This window comes from Lagopus muta, chromosome 4, assembly GCF_023343835.1.
Source record: "Lagopus muta isolate bLagMut1 chromosome 4, bLagMut1 primary, whole genome shotgun sequence".
Taxonomy (NCBI): Eukaryota; Metazoa; Chordata; class Aves; order Galliformes; family Phasianidae; genus Lagopus; species Lagopus muta.
Window position 1 is genome coordinate 63,571,634 of NC_064436.1, and position 14,077 is coordinate 63,585,710.

The 14,077-nt window shown below is 44.2% G+C and overlaps 1 protein-coding gene across 4 annotated transcripts in view; it reads right to left on the reverse strand.

Annotated features, from left to right (window-relative positions):
• Positions 1–3,732: 3,732 nt before the first annotated feature.
• Positions 3,733–14,077, reverse strand: part of FGFR3 (fibroblast growth factor receptor 3) — a 49,787-nt gene continuing 39,442 nt past the window's right edge. For 2 of the 4 annotated variants that reach the window (XM_048942831.1, XM_048942833.1), the window contains exons 9-17: positions 13,417–13,565; positions 13,204–13,325; positions 11,841–11,951; positions 11,221–11,411; positions 9,591–9,713; positions 7,988–8,058; positions 6,602–6,739; positions 5,066–5,171; positions 3,733–4,987 (exon numbers count right to left, since the gene is read on the reverse strand). In XM_048942831.1, coding sequence (XP_048798788.1) covers positions 4,823–4,987; positions 5,066–5,171; positions 6,602–6,739; positions 7,988–8,058; positions 9,591–9,713; positions 11,221–11,411; positions 11,841–11,951; positions 13,204–13,325; positions 13,417–13,565 — 1,176 coding nt within the window. In that variant the 3' untranslated portion in view covers positions 3,733–4,822. The remainder of the gene's footprint in view (positions 4,988–5,065; positions 5,172–6,601; positions 6,740–7,987; positions 8,059–9,590; positions 9,714–11,220; positions 11,412–11,840; positions 11,952–13,203; positions 13,326–13,416; positions 13,566–14,077) is intronic. The other 2 variants (XM_048942832.1, XM_048942834.1) reach the window with 1 other exon arrangement.

The window sequence follows — 14,077 nt, forward strand, 5'->3', positions numbered from 1 at the left end:
AAAGCACTAACTTGCTAGAGGAGTCCACCAGCATCAGAGTTTTAGATGGCACCAGGAATGAGGAAACTTGGCTGTTTTCATTCTAGCTGCCTCCATTTCCTACTGACACCTGTAGAGCTTCAGACTTTTTTTTCCTTTAGCCAAATCCTGCCTGGCTCACCACAGAGCCATGGCCAACGAGGACACATAAAATATTACAATATTAGTAACTTGTTTGAACGTTGCTATGAAACAGGTCAGAAGGGCCAACGTGAGGCCCTGTTTGTGCAGTCACCCGCAGAGGAAAAGAGACACTTGTTCTGTTTTGAAAAATACCTCTTTCATGTGGAAAGGAAACATGGCTTGGGTGGAAAGCTGCAGCCACTAAAGGGGAGGATGAGCGGTGATGGCTGGGCTGGGACTCGCTCAGTGACTGCCCCCCTGAAGCAGCTTCAGTGGTCCTTGAGATTGTTTTGCAAGTTGCTAAATGCATATCACCTGCAGCAGCCAAATATTCCTCCTTGGCTGAAAACTCACTGCACAGTAGGGCAATTAAAGCCAAGCATTATCCCCCTCTCTAACCCGCAAGCGAGCAGTGCAGTGCGTGAAGGCTGGCAGAGGAAGAATGACATCATGAAACTCAAGAGGAAAAGCAAACATCACGCCAGCTCCATGTGCAGGTCAGCCACAGACAAACTTTGTCTTGTGTGCTTGGAGGACTTTTCTCTGCAGCTGTAACACACAATCTAAACACAGGCAGTGCTAAACTCTGCAGCTAACTGCAGCTCTGTCCCTCTTGCGCTTTCTCATCCTGGTGGCCAGCGGTGCACAACATCCTCACCTCCATGCCATGATGAATGAGCAGAGGTCATTCTTCACTCTGTGCTGCTCCTGCTGGGACAGGGCTCAGTGCTGGCCATCAGAACATGTCCTGAAAGCATGGAAACAACCCACTGCCGAAGCCAGATTTCTCCTCCCACAGTGCAGTGCGACTTGGTAGTACTAAAAAAGGTTTTTCCTACCATGTCAAGGAAATGACCTAAATACCAAGCAATCACTCTTAAAAAAAAGAATTCTGCTAGCAGTGACATTGCTTCCAGTGCTGCAGAAATGCATAGACCCCTGTGCTCTCCTGCCTGGCCTCTTACTTCAAACTGCAAATAACTTGTAGTGAGATAAAATTAGAATCATAGAATCATTAAGGTTGAAAAAGGCCTCTAACATCATCTAGTCCAACCATCAACACATCCCAATCAATGCTCATTAACCACATTGCTGAGAGCCACATCTCCATGCCTGCTGAACACCTCCAGGGACAGGGACTCCATCACTTCCCTGGACAGCCTGTTCCAATGCATCACCACTCTTCCAGAGAGGAAATTTTTATTTATATCCAACATGAATCTTCCCTGGTGCAACACAGAGCCATTCTCTGTCATCCTATTTCTGCTACCTGAGAGAAGAGCCTGACCCCCACCTCACTACAATCTCTGTTCACACAGTTGTAGAGAGTGATATGATCTCCCCTGAGCCTCCTCTTCTCCAGACTGAACAATCCCAGCTCCCTCAGCCACTCCCCATAAGACCTGAAAGCAAAAGTTAAAAGGCTTCTGGGAAGCAGAGAATCACTCATAAGAGTCTATTAATTTTATATGGCCAATAATTCCTGAGCTGCAGCAACCCCCTGCACTCCATCTGCTGCCAGCAAAGCACAGATTAGAGTTCCCTTCCACATTCCCAAATATGAAGGAACCAAATACATCTGCCCCTTGGGTGCTGGGCAGGATGGGGCCCTGTGTGTCCACCTCACAGTGCCTGCTCTGTACGCTCACATGCTCTCTTTCCCAGAAACCATTCTCTTAGTGGGAGAGCTCCTGCTCTGAATAAACCCAGGTTTCATTAGCAAACCCTGCCCTTGTGCTAGGGCTACTTTTTCTACTTTTTTTTTTTTTTTTTTTTTTTCTCCAAAGGACCCTCACAACTGGGAATAAACCCCAGAATTTAACAACTTGTTTATTATTATTATTATTATTGTAAAATTAAGTTTGCCATGTTAACAAAAGCAGAATAGTTTTATTTAGTGTTTGTCTCACACCTTTGACAGCTGCAGCTGTCAGGCACAGAAGTACATTATTAAAATAAACTGAACAGAGTTGCTTGTTGAAAAATCACGCTATGCAAACCTGTGGATTGTAACATCAACAGTATAAAATGTAACAAAATTGGAATTTTAATTTTTTTAAGCTTTTAAAGATAATAGTCCAGGCTATAAAACTATATAAGCATTGAATAAGAAATGTTAAGTCAACAAGTCTACAACAGGTACATCTTGTAAAAACTCAATAAATTATATATATATTTATAATATCTAGTAACATTTGAAATCATGCACAGTTTTGTACATTTTCTTTTTTCAGTACACGAAACACAACGCTTCGAGTACTTGGAATGTACACAATTAGCAGACATTTGTAAGAAAATACCAAAAAATTCTTTTTCTTTTTTTATCCCAACAAAACAAAATTCTATAGAAATCTACCTTCTCAAGCTTCCATTGAAATAACCTCAAACTATAAATTATTTATTTTAGGATAAGGATTTTGTGGCTCTAAGAAGGAAAAAAAAAAAAAAAAAAAAAAGTTAAAAATGAGATGCTGCCATCCTGCTATTCTGAAACGTTGATATGTAATGTGCACCAGAGAAAAATGTAAAGGAAGAATTCAGGATGCATTTCTCCTTGCCTCTTTGTGATAGCAGATGAAGTCTTCTGGACAAAAAAAAAAAAGGTACAAACAACAACAAAAAAAGCCCACCCCAACACCTCCCCCCTTGTCAGCTTGAGCCACGTGAAGGTTCTTTTTTCACTGCTGTCTGACATTCAGGAACAAAAAAAGCACAGCATTTCAAAAACAGAAAACTAGGCATTACTGGCATTTTTCAATGTGTTAAATGCAAAAGAAATATGCAGTCGTTGCATCTCCCCTGCAAACAGTGTCACTCCTCTTGCTATTTTGCCCGTATGGTATTTCTTAAACCCAAAATACAACGTTACAGGCACAGGGGGAAAAAAAAATTAATGCGCGTCATCCAAAGTCAACACGTTGCTTTGCTGCGTGCTACTTATTGACTGGACCACAAAGAATACCTTCATTCGAAAATAGAAAAATAAACACCCACGCCCCAGTAATGAACAGTGGTTAAAGTGATGGAAGAAATCTTGGCCCTCTTTTTTCTGAAATACGTAAAAACCATCTCTCTGCTATTTGTTCGGTTTTAACCACTGGTGATGTATTGAAAAATAAACTTACCTTTGCTCACTGCAATCCAGGATAAACTAATATTTTTTTAATGAATACATATATATAAAATATATATATAAAACATTAAATGTAATTTGTTAAAGGACTGTACATCTATACATTCTTTCAATATTTCCCATAAACACAAAAGAAAAACTTGATTGATATACTTTTTCTCCATTTTTAATAAGTTAAAAAAAAAAAACCACCCTTAAACTCGGTGAAATTTAAAGTTTACAGTAACACTATGCTATTTAAACCAAAGAACAGATATGTTAATGTCTATAAATAACTTTACAAATATACATGTTAACGTACAATTTTTAAAACAAAACTGTGAAGATATAAAACAAACACAACTCTTCTCTTTCACTCAGATCAGTATATCCTAGATTGCAATGCTCATATTTTGAGACTCTCTCAGTACTGCTTTATGTTGAATTAGTATTATACATTCTTTTTTTTTTTCCCCTATATATTTATTTATATATATACAGGATATATTTATAGATATATACACAGATTCTCTGGAATAAACCTTTTTGATATAAGTTAAAGGCTCTTGCCTACAGGTACCCGTAACTTCTTTCTCCAAGTCACTGCATGTAGATGGAGCCAAACCGCTGGTGCCAAGGGCTGGAGGAGTTTCTCCCCTACAACTTGCCCTTTGAAAGCAAAAGTATGCAAACACCCGTCTCCAAAAAGCAAGATTTTCCCCAGATCGGCTCTTCCTGTAGGTTGGGACACAGCTCCAGATGCCACATGGGTGTGCAATCCCTACGGGACATGGCCAGTGGCCAGGCAGTGCTCTCCTCCTATAGGATGACTTGACTGTCTCTTTTTTTAAAATTTTTAGTTCTTCCTCCATCTTGATTTGTGTATTATTTATTTTTCTTCTTCTGAAAAAGATTCCTTCTATGTAGCTGGGAAATAAGGTCACGAAGCTATAAAAACGACGACAACAAAAATATAGATATTTCTATAAATATATGAATCCCTGCAGGCAACGTGGCTTTTCAGCTCCACCAAAAAGGTTCATGTACAGATTGCATAAGCAAAGAATTTCTACATTCTTTACATTTTTTTTTTCATTAGCTTTTCTTTTTTTTTTTTAAAAAAAAAAAAAAAGGAAGATTTTTTTCCTCTTCTTTGTGTTGTAGGCACAGATTGGCTACTCTGGCGCTCAGCAAGCGCAGGCGGGAGGGCAGTGCCCTCAGATTTAACATTCTGCTTAGGAATAAAGAAAAAAAATTAAAAAAAAAATCATACATGATAGATCATCTTGGCAAGAGATGAGTTCCTTCAGGCCAAACAGTGCTTCTTGACTTTTTATACAGCAAATGGGGGGAAAAAAAAATGTTTTAACTTTTTTTTTTTTTTTTTTTTTTTTTTTTTACCCTGAACAGCTCAATAACAAAAATCCTCTGGCATCACTGAGCAGTTTAATGGAAACATCCTTCACTATGGGTTTGTCTTCGGCGCTCTGCACTTGCGCCAGGGTGGGCACACTGCCTGTCTGTCCATCCGTCTGTCCAGGGGGGCCGTCACGTGCGGATGACGCCATTGCAGGGTGCATGCTTGGGCAGGCAGGGCTCATCAGGCAGCAGGTCATGTGCAAAAACCGAGTCGTCCCCTGAGGAGCAGGTGCTGTGGGTGTCCTGGCCAGCGGGCGAGTACTGCTCAAAGGGCACCGAGAGGTCCAGGTACTCCTGAAGGGGGACAGACCTGTTAGTGTGCTTGGAGATAAGCCACCTCTCCCTGTATTCCCACACCAACACCACACTCACATCAGTGGATGTCATGGTAAGGACTCTTTCCAGGTCTTCCACCAGCTGCTTGAAGGTGGGTCGCTGCGAGGGGATGGCGTGCCAGCACTCCCGCATGATCATGTACCTACCAGGCATAGAATTACAGGGGTTGGAAGGGACCTCCAGAGATCATCAAGTTCAACCCCCTGCTAAAGAAGGTTCCCTACAGTAGGTTGAGCAGGAAAGCATCTGGGTGGTTATTGAAAAGCTTCAGAGAAGGAGATTCCATGACCTATCCAGGGTTCTGTCATCTCCACAGTAAAGTTCTTGCTCATGTTTCATATGGAACTCCATATCAAACATGATATGCACTCCAGTTTGCGCCTATTGCCCCCTGTCCTGTTGCTGGGCCAACCAAAAAGAGACTAATCCCATCCATTTGACTCCTGAATTTTAGATACTTATAAAGAGTTATGAGATCCCTCTCAGCCTTCTCTTCTCCAGGCTTGAACAGCCTTGGATCTCTCAGCCTTTCTTCATAAGAGAGATGCTTCAGGCACTGAATCATCTTTGAGGCCCTTTGCTGGACTATTTTTAGATTACCTCTTATCTTTTTTGAACTGAGGAGACCAGAACTGGACAAAGCACTCCAGATGTGGTCATACCAGCGCAGAGTAGAGGGGGAGGATCACCTCAGTTGACCTGCTGGTCATGCTATTTTTAATGCACCCTAGGCTACCGTTGGCGGTCTTAGCGACACTGCAAGGCTCATGGCCAACCTGCTGTCCACCAGGGCACCCAGGTCCTTCTCCATTTGGCTCCTCTCCAACAGGTCATCCCTTAACCTGTACTGATGCATGCAGTTACTCCTCCCCAAGTGCAAGACTCTACACTTGCTCTTGTTGAACCTTATCAGGTTTTTCTCTGCTCAACTCTCCAGCTTTTCCAGGAAGAAGATGACAGACAAGGTGGGCTGTCACCCATGGCAGTGCTCATCACTCACTGTGAAGCTCACCCCTAGAATTCTGTCTGCCTGAGAAAAAAGCTATGGGCGAGGGGAACCACATAGCCCAGCCCCACAACCGCCATGTCAGGAGCAGCAGGGAGGCAGCCCAGTGCTGAGGGGATGGCTGCAATTCCCCTCCAAGCATGGGTAGGCACAGCCTTCTCCACTCAGGCTGGCTTGAGGAATCACTGGAGCTGAAGAAATGAGGAAGGAACTGAACATAACTATGTCATTTTCTGGGATACAAAATGGGCTGTGGCCGTAACTCCAAAGACGGCGTCCCTGAGGTGTGGGGCAAGGAGGGTGTGAGACTGCAACCTTACTTTGGGGATGGGAGGAGGGATTTGTGGAGCCCTCACCTCATGTGTGCATGTGGTCTGAAAGCAGGATGAGGGCCTGTCCTAAGGATGAGATCCCAGATCTGCACACCAAATTGCCACCCAACGAATGAGGATGAAATGTGACACCCCAACTGCCCAAAGCAGGGCCTGGCCATGGCCCTGGCAGTCTGTGGCCACAGAGGGAAGGGGGAGTGGGAAGAGGAGAAAGGGTCACCCCTCTCCACTCACAGGTCGTGGGTGCAGTTGGCGGGTTTATCCATCCGATGGCCTTCTTTCAAGAGTTTGAAGAGTTCTTCAACAGGAATTCCTGGGTATGGAGACCCTCCCAAAGTGAAGATCTCCCATAGTAGCACTCCAAAAGACCAGCTGGAAACCAAAGAAAGATCTTTAAAATTCAATGAGGGTTTTTTTTGTTTGTTTTTTTTTTTTTCCCCCTCCACATTCACCCCCCCATTCCCCCAGTATCCCCTTCCCCTTGCTCTGCTTTATTTCTGTGCAGCCATGCATAGCTAACAAAGTCATCAATAGCATGACTAATTGCCTAGGCCATTTTTACTAGTTACTTGGAGATCTCTGCTGATCCAACTCAATAGCACAGAAATCCCAGGCACCAAGTCTGAAATTGAAATGAGCATTTAATCAGATAGGTGACAGCCCATCTATTACCCCCAGCTCTTTGTTAGGTCTTCCACCAGCTCCACTGAATGGAACAAATCAAATTATTCATGCACAGCTTCACTGAATCGCAGGCTTGGAACCACAGGCCACTAATTGTGCAAGCTGATACCAAAACTTGCTTGTTACAACACTCATTTCACTGGCTAAGCTGAGAGAAAAATACCCCAACAAAAATCAGCAGAGCACTAATGTTACACACTCCACTCCTGCAGCTGTGCTCTGGTTAAAAGTCCTCTTTTCAAAAATATCTTCTGCCTTCTTCATTTTCTTTTTAAAAACAGGGATTATCTGTCTCTGTTTCAGGCATGCTCTCTCTCCCATTTTCTAGCTTTGATTTATCTGTCATGCCCCATGCAGCATTACCTAAGCATGGAAACTATGATTTAAGATCAATAAAGCCAAAGTATGTGAAATTTACAGAAATAGAAATGATTCATTTGTCCAATTGCAAGCGGCAAGCCTTGGGGAACAGGCAGCCTGTCTGCTAAATTACTGTAAAAAAACCATTATTAACCAAATATTGAAATAAAGTGTATGCATATTGAGCTACTTTGGTCCGCGTGAAGTTCAGATGCGATGAAAACTGCTGAAACTGCTTCCCAGACTGTTCTGCTTTCCCTTTGAGTCAGGAAAACGAAAGAGCAGTCTTTAAGACAGCAGCCTGCAGAATGAATCTCCTCATCTATAAACCACACAAGAAATACCTGCCTGCCTTCCAGTAATTTTTCAACAGCTTACCAGAGATCCCTAGTTAAAAGCAACCGATAACAGTAAAACAGAACCACGTGTGCAAAGCTGCAGCCTGGAATTGATTCATTTGCATTTTCATCCCCCGGTGTCCTGGACAGAGCTTGAGTTTAGCAGTACGTTTGTCTTTGGGATAGTGCTTATTTTGCTGTCATTTTATTATTATTTTCAAATGTGGATAATGCTTACACATCGCTCTGGTGAGTATAGACCCGGTCAAACAATGCTTCTGGAGCCATCCATTTCACAGGCAGCCGACCCTGTGATTAGGAAGACAATGGGAACATCCCATCAGCATATTCCCCCAGCCACAACGGCACCATTTGAATCTTCTTTTCTAATCCAGTTTGAAACATTTTCATTAACAATCACATCTGTCTTCCCGGTCACTGCGCAAAGCAGTAGTGGCCACATGTAAACAGATTACAGCATTTGATCCCTGGATCTTTGCTGACAATCTTTGTGGTAAATGCTCTCTGCAGAGAACTGTACTTCCCTGCCAAAGCAGGTTTAACATATCAGAGCATCTAAATCTTAGCATGGGAACTGCACCAATTGCTCTCATATGCACCTAGCAGTGAAGCAGAGCATGGCACAACACTTTTCATGTCTTTGATTGGAAGAAACGATGTGATGCACAGCCCAAATCCTGCTTAGGCTGAACTACAGCGGAATTTCTGAAAGTATTCACCAGGGCCAGATCCTCCAAGAATCAAATCTTGATCCCACTGGAGTGAAAAAGAGCCCTGATCCCAGGTTTCCAGGGGACCATTCTGCATCAGGGTTATAAACATGCCTATCCCATTCGACAAAAGAGACAACAAATAGTAGTTTTACCAGCCCCTGAAGTCCAAGAAAGGACTGCTGCTAGGCTGAGGTGTAATTTGGCTACAGGAGAGTTTTGTTCTTTCTTACCCTTCATTTCATTAGGATAAGCAGCTAGAGATGGGACATAGCAGAGTGCACAAATGGGGTTACACTTTCAGCTACACACTGCAGTTCAAACAGGGGAAATCCACCTTAGCTGGAATAAAAATTTCCAATATTTTCTAAAAATCACGTTATGATATTGCAAGGAATCAGTATGGGCTAGTGAGCTTTGCAGAACATTTATCCTGCAGAGCGTTTAGACTCCTTGCAGTTACAAGGCTGTGGAATGCTGGGACATGCTTCACGCTCTGCACTGTGGCAGTGATGGGGAGGATGTATCATGGGCTGCTCTGAACTCAGCAGTTGCTGTAGGGCTGTGAACCATGACACTGGTCTTCCCTCCTGCTCTTCGATCTTAAGCTCTACAGAAAATCTAAACTGCTTTGGGTATCCTCACCCTTGTTAGTGGAGCCATAGAGCTGCTATAAAAAGCAGAGAGAAATACATGAAAGCCATGTAGCTCCAGAAACACACAAAAAAGGGATACTCGTCTCAAAAGGGTTCTGGCGGAGCCAAAGGTTGGCTCCTTGGGACCTTTATGAACAGCTGAGCAGTAGGCTAGAAAAGGCTCTCTTTGGTAAAATCTCAGCTTCCTTAACCTAGAGTCTATCTGACAGAGGTATCAATCTCTCAACCAGCTGCTAGCACCTGCAACATCTGTCAGGAAGAAAATGAATGGTGGGAGAATGACTGGGACCAGCCTGCCTATGGCTCTTCACCAGGTGGGCTACAGTAGATTTCTTTCCCATAAGCCTCTTTTGCCTCCCTGTAAAGGGAGATGTGGAGTGAGGGCCACTTCCTGCAGGGATAGCAGTTCCTTGAGAGAAAGAAAGCTGCATGTGCACGGCAGTTCAGTACTTACATTGGTGGTTTTCTTGTAATAGTCGATGTTGTGAACGTCTCTAGCAAGGCCAAAATCAGCTATTTTCATCACATTGTCCTCAGTGACTAACACATTCCTGGCTGCCAAGTCACGATGAATGCACTGTGAAAGGTGAGCAAGTCAATAAATAAGGGCTTGTTAGCTGCCTGAGCCTGGATCTAACAGCAATGTGTGGTTTATGAGCTGCCGTTTCATTGACTCTCAAGCTCATAAAGCTGTGAGTACTGCTTAATTCCTGGCTCTCTGTGTCACCGCCTCATCATGCATGCTCAGTGGGAGCCACCTCTTAGCAACACCTCATCAGAAGCCTCAGCACTGACACAGCCATGCAGTGTTTCTCTCCAAAAGGGATGCATGGCTAAGAAATCAAACCTTCCTCTTCTGTAGGCGCCTACTGGTATACTAATTTGTCTCTAATGCATTTGCTCCACAAAGAGGAGTGCTGGTTGATATTTGGAGTAAAAATCCTCAAATTAATTAAAATATTCCCAATTTACCCAAAATACATCATAGTCATTATCTGAGAAAGAAGTTAAAGTAGCCAGCATTGTGCAGAAAGGGCTTTAAGCCACTGTGAACCACCACTATGAACTGCAGTCATATGCCAACAAAGCACTCCCCAGGAAGCATCGTGGGCACGGATGTGCCAAATCCACTGCCATCTCTGCTTACAATGAGCCTACACATGCTGGCTGCAACCACAAACACGTATGCAGCAAGAGGGATGTTGGCTTCCTCTCAGGTGTCCTTTATCTTTAGCAATCTCACCAGGGAGTTGGGGGGGGAAGTCAGGGGCACATGGAACTCCTGACACTAAAGTCATGTTAGTGCTTTCCAAGGTGAGATCTCACAACTCTGCATGATGTTCACCCTAACCACTGCTGACTGAGCCCTGATCTGAAAATAAATTAATTCTACAAGTGGCAGATGCTGAAATGCTGGGGGCAGGCACCAAGGTCTGGGCCGTTTGTGTTTTTTGTTAGCATTCTGGAGATGCTGAAGGGTCTGGAGGTGGCAGCAAGACTGGTTCAGCCACATGTCTCATGGATGTAGCCTGCACATAGGAACAGGTTGCTACAGCTTAAGCCTTTCGCAAAAACATTAAGATCCTTTGTAATGAAAAATCTGGCCTCCAAAGGGAGAAGCCTGAGGTTGTCCTGCACACACACACAGCACTACTTGTCTTTGAATACATGGGTCTCCTCTCAAGGGTTTTTGAGCCTGGAAAAGGCTCTGAGGAGATTTCAACTGCAATCTTTCAGTATTTAAACGGAACTTGCAAGCAGGACTGACTTTTTACATGGGTAGATAGGGTAAGGGGAAATTAATTCAAACTAAAAGAAGGGAGACTGAGGTTAAATGTTAGGAAGAAATTCTTTACACAGAGGGCGGTGAGGCCCTTGGCACAGGCTGCCCAGAGATTTATGGGGGGCCCATTCCTACAGTGCTCAAGGTCAGGTTAGATGGGCCCTGGGCAGACTGATCTAGCGGGGGGCAATCAGCCCACAGCAGGAGGTTGGAACTGGGTGGGCTTTCAGGTCCCTTCCAACCCAAACCATTCTGTGATTCTGTGACCAATGTTTTTATCAGCTGAGGTTTCTCAACTCACTTTCTGTGATGCCAAGTACTCCATGCCCCGGGCCACCTGGTAGGCACAGGAAACCAGGTCTTTAAATGTCAACTGTTCCTCGGGCAGCTTGCAGGTGTCGAAGGAATAGTCCATGCCAGGTGGGCGACGTGCCCTGAGGTATTCCCGCAAGTTCCCCTTCGATGCGTATTCAACCAACACGTAGAGTGGTCCTGCAAGCAAGAGCACCATCAGCAGCTAGAAGAGACATAGGGCTAGGCTGAACCCTAAATCTCATCTTTTGGGTAAATTTAGACAGTCAGTCAGCAATTAAACAATCACAAAACTCCAGGACCTAACTGTAAACTTATGAGAAAAGGAGAAAGACACAAAGGTGGACATCGGGGAAAGGTGCAACTCAAGCCAAACCACATCAGAAACAGGCAGGAGCTATTTGGCCATCAGCAGGGCCCAGGCAAGTTTCACACAGTTGATTTGTGAGCAAGCCAGAGGAAGAAGGAAAAGTTTCTCAGCACTGATCAAATACAGTGGTTTGTTCCTATCCAGGGCAAGAATAGCTCCAGAAAGCCATGCAGGAGACTAAGACCAATGCTGTGGATGCAGGAATGTGAAACAGCTCCCTGAGCCCTGCCAGCACATACCGTCCTGTGTACAGGCACCGAGGAGGTTAATGATGTTTTTGTGCTTCCCAATCATTTTCATCATTTCCATCTCAGAGACCAGGTCTGAAAGATCCTTGTCTGTGGCATCATCTGCAGAAAGCAAGAGAGGAACAAAATGAATGTTTTGTTAAGCATTTAATACAATTGTGGCATAGCCATGCAGAGACTGATGGGGAACAAATATGCGAAACATCTTACTCTTTGTTTTTTGGGAAGAAGTCTCAAATTAAGAACAAAAACTACTATCACAAAAAAAAAAAAAAAGTTCAAAAAGAAAAAAGGAATACAGAGAAATAAGATATGAGAAAAACGCTCATATGTAAATCAATAATACTGTTCATCTTCTGCTTCATCCTGACAAATATTGGAGAAAAAAAGCCAGTTCGGGTATTTTGCATCATTTTCTTGCATTGTATCCCCTGTATAGTAAGGGGTTGGAATGAGAAGATCTTTAAAGGTCCTAAGCCATTCCATGATTCTATGACTGTTTTCCTCCCTTATGTCCAGGGGCTTAGAGTTAAGGCTGCAGGAAGGTCAGAGCTGGGATGGGGGACAGTGTAAAGAATGTATTTTTCTGCATGGAAAACTACATTTTCTACAGAAGAAGAAAAATGGGGAAAATCTCCTCAAATGAATGCTTTGATGTGAAGAGATAGAAATGTTCCTGCCTCCAAAAACAACTTTAGAATGGACCGAAAGAAATCTAAAGAATCTTTTTCTGATAAGAAATGTTTTCATGTAAAAGATGTCACCCTGTGTAACCTCAGACCTGGGCTGCACACTGCCAGAGTGTCTGCCCTGCCCGCTCCTGCTGAACTCCTGGAACTTCTGGTCATTTTGTCTACACATGAGGAACAAGGACTCCTATGGAGGCGTCCTGCACATTCCCCATTTTGGGCTCCCTTCCAGCTCTCATCACTTTTGGACTGAGGCTATTCAATGAGAGGGCAGAAGGAGTTTGGCAGCTGAATTTCTGTAAACTCCAGCTGAGTGTATTGCACAAGCTGCTGTTTCAATAGCCAGTTTTGGTTATGGGGGGAGTAAAGAGCAGACCAGTTCCTGGAAATGGCTAGAAGTGAGAGTGCTTTCCCTCCTTCTCTGTGATCATATTACCCCTTGGCAAAGAACTGAGTTAATTCCCATTCCCTTCTCCTGATGGGATTTACACCTTTACATCCTCTCCAAGGAGACAGCCCACACCCCGAGGCTACATGAGTGAAGCGGAAGAGTGGTTCTTCTTGCTTTCTTCTATGGATCTGTTTGTATAAAGGACTTAAAAGACAGGGGAAGAGAGGAAACCCCAGCACAATATGATGCTCCACCCTCCACAGATTCCCCATACCTTTCAGCATCTTGACAGCCACCGTGATGGCCTTGTTTGGCTTGTCTTTATCAATCCCAATTGCTTCTGCCATCACCACTTGGCCAAAACAGCCCTCACCAAGCGGCTTCCCCAGGGTCAGGCTGGAGGGAAGAACAAGCAGGTGTGTTAGCAGGTGCTGGGGAGGCGACACTCCCAGGAAGCATGGGGACCCTGCTGGTGGGTTTGACTGACCGAGTGCGTGCCAATTCCCACTTGGGATCTGGAGGAAGTTCCAGCTCAGAGACGTTGGCCAGCATCGGCCCATCGCTGGAAGAGAGACGAGTGATCCGAACCAGGGGTGTGTTGGAATTCATGGAAGAGTTGGACTCCAACGACACCTGCTTGGGTAGAGCAAATTAAGTGTTATTGCCAACTGTATCCCAAGCAGGTGAGAATGTGCTCAAGATGGGGGGTTTTGAAGTAGCTCTGTATACTGACGCCTTTCTGGTAATTTCTACATGGGCACTGCCCCCCACCCTTGCAAAATTTTGCTGATCTAGGCAAACACGGTCAGGTTCTTCACTGGTGGAAAGCAGAGACAGGTCAGCCAGGGCTCTCCTGCAAGGAAGTCTTGGCAGCTGCATAATAATGAATTAATTTGCTCTGCCTGCTTCCAAACACATGTATGACTGGCTATGGGGTGACTTCTCTTCTGGCATGGTAAATGGCCACCACATGCCTGAAGTCAAAGCTGGGACATCTGTATACTTCCCTATGTAATTTTACACAGTGCCTTTTGCTCTAGCCCCTTTGCAATTACATGTGGCAGAGCATTTCTAGCTACATGGAGGAAGATGATCTCTAGCTACACAGAGGATCTATGAGAAATGGTTTCCAGTTTGCTAATGACCTC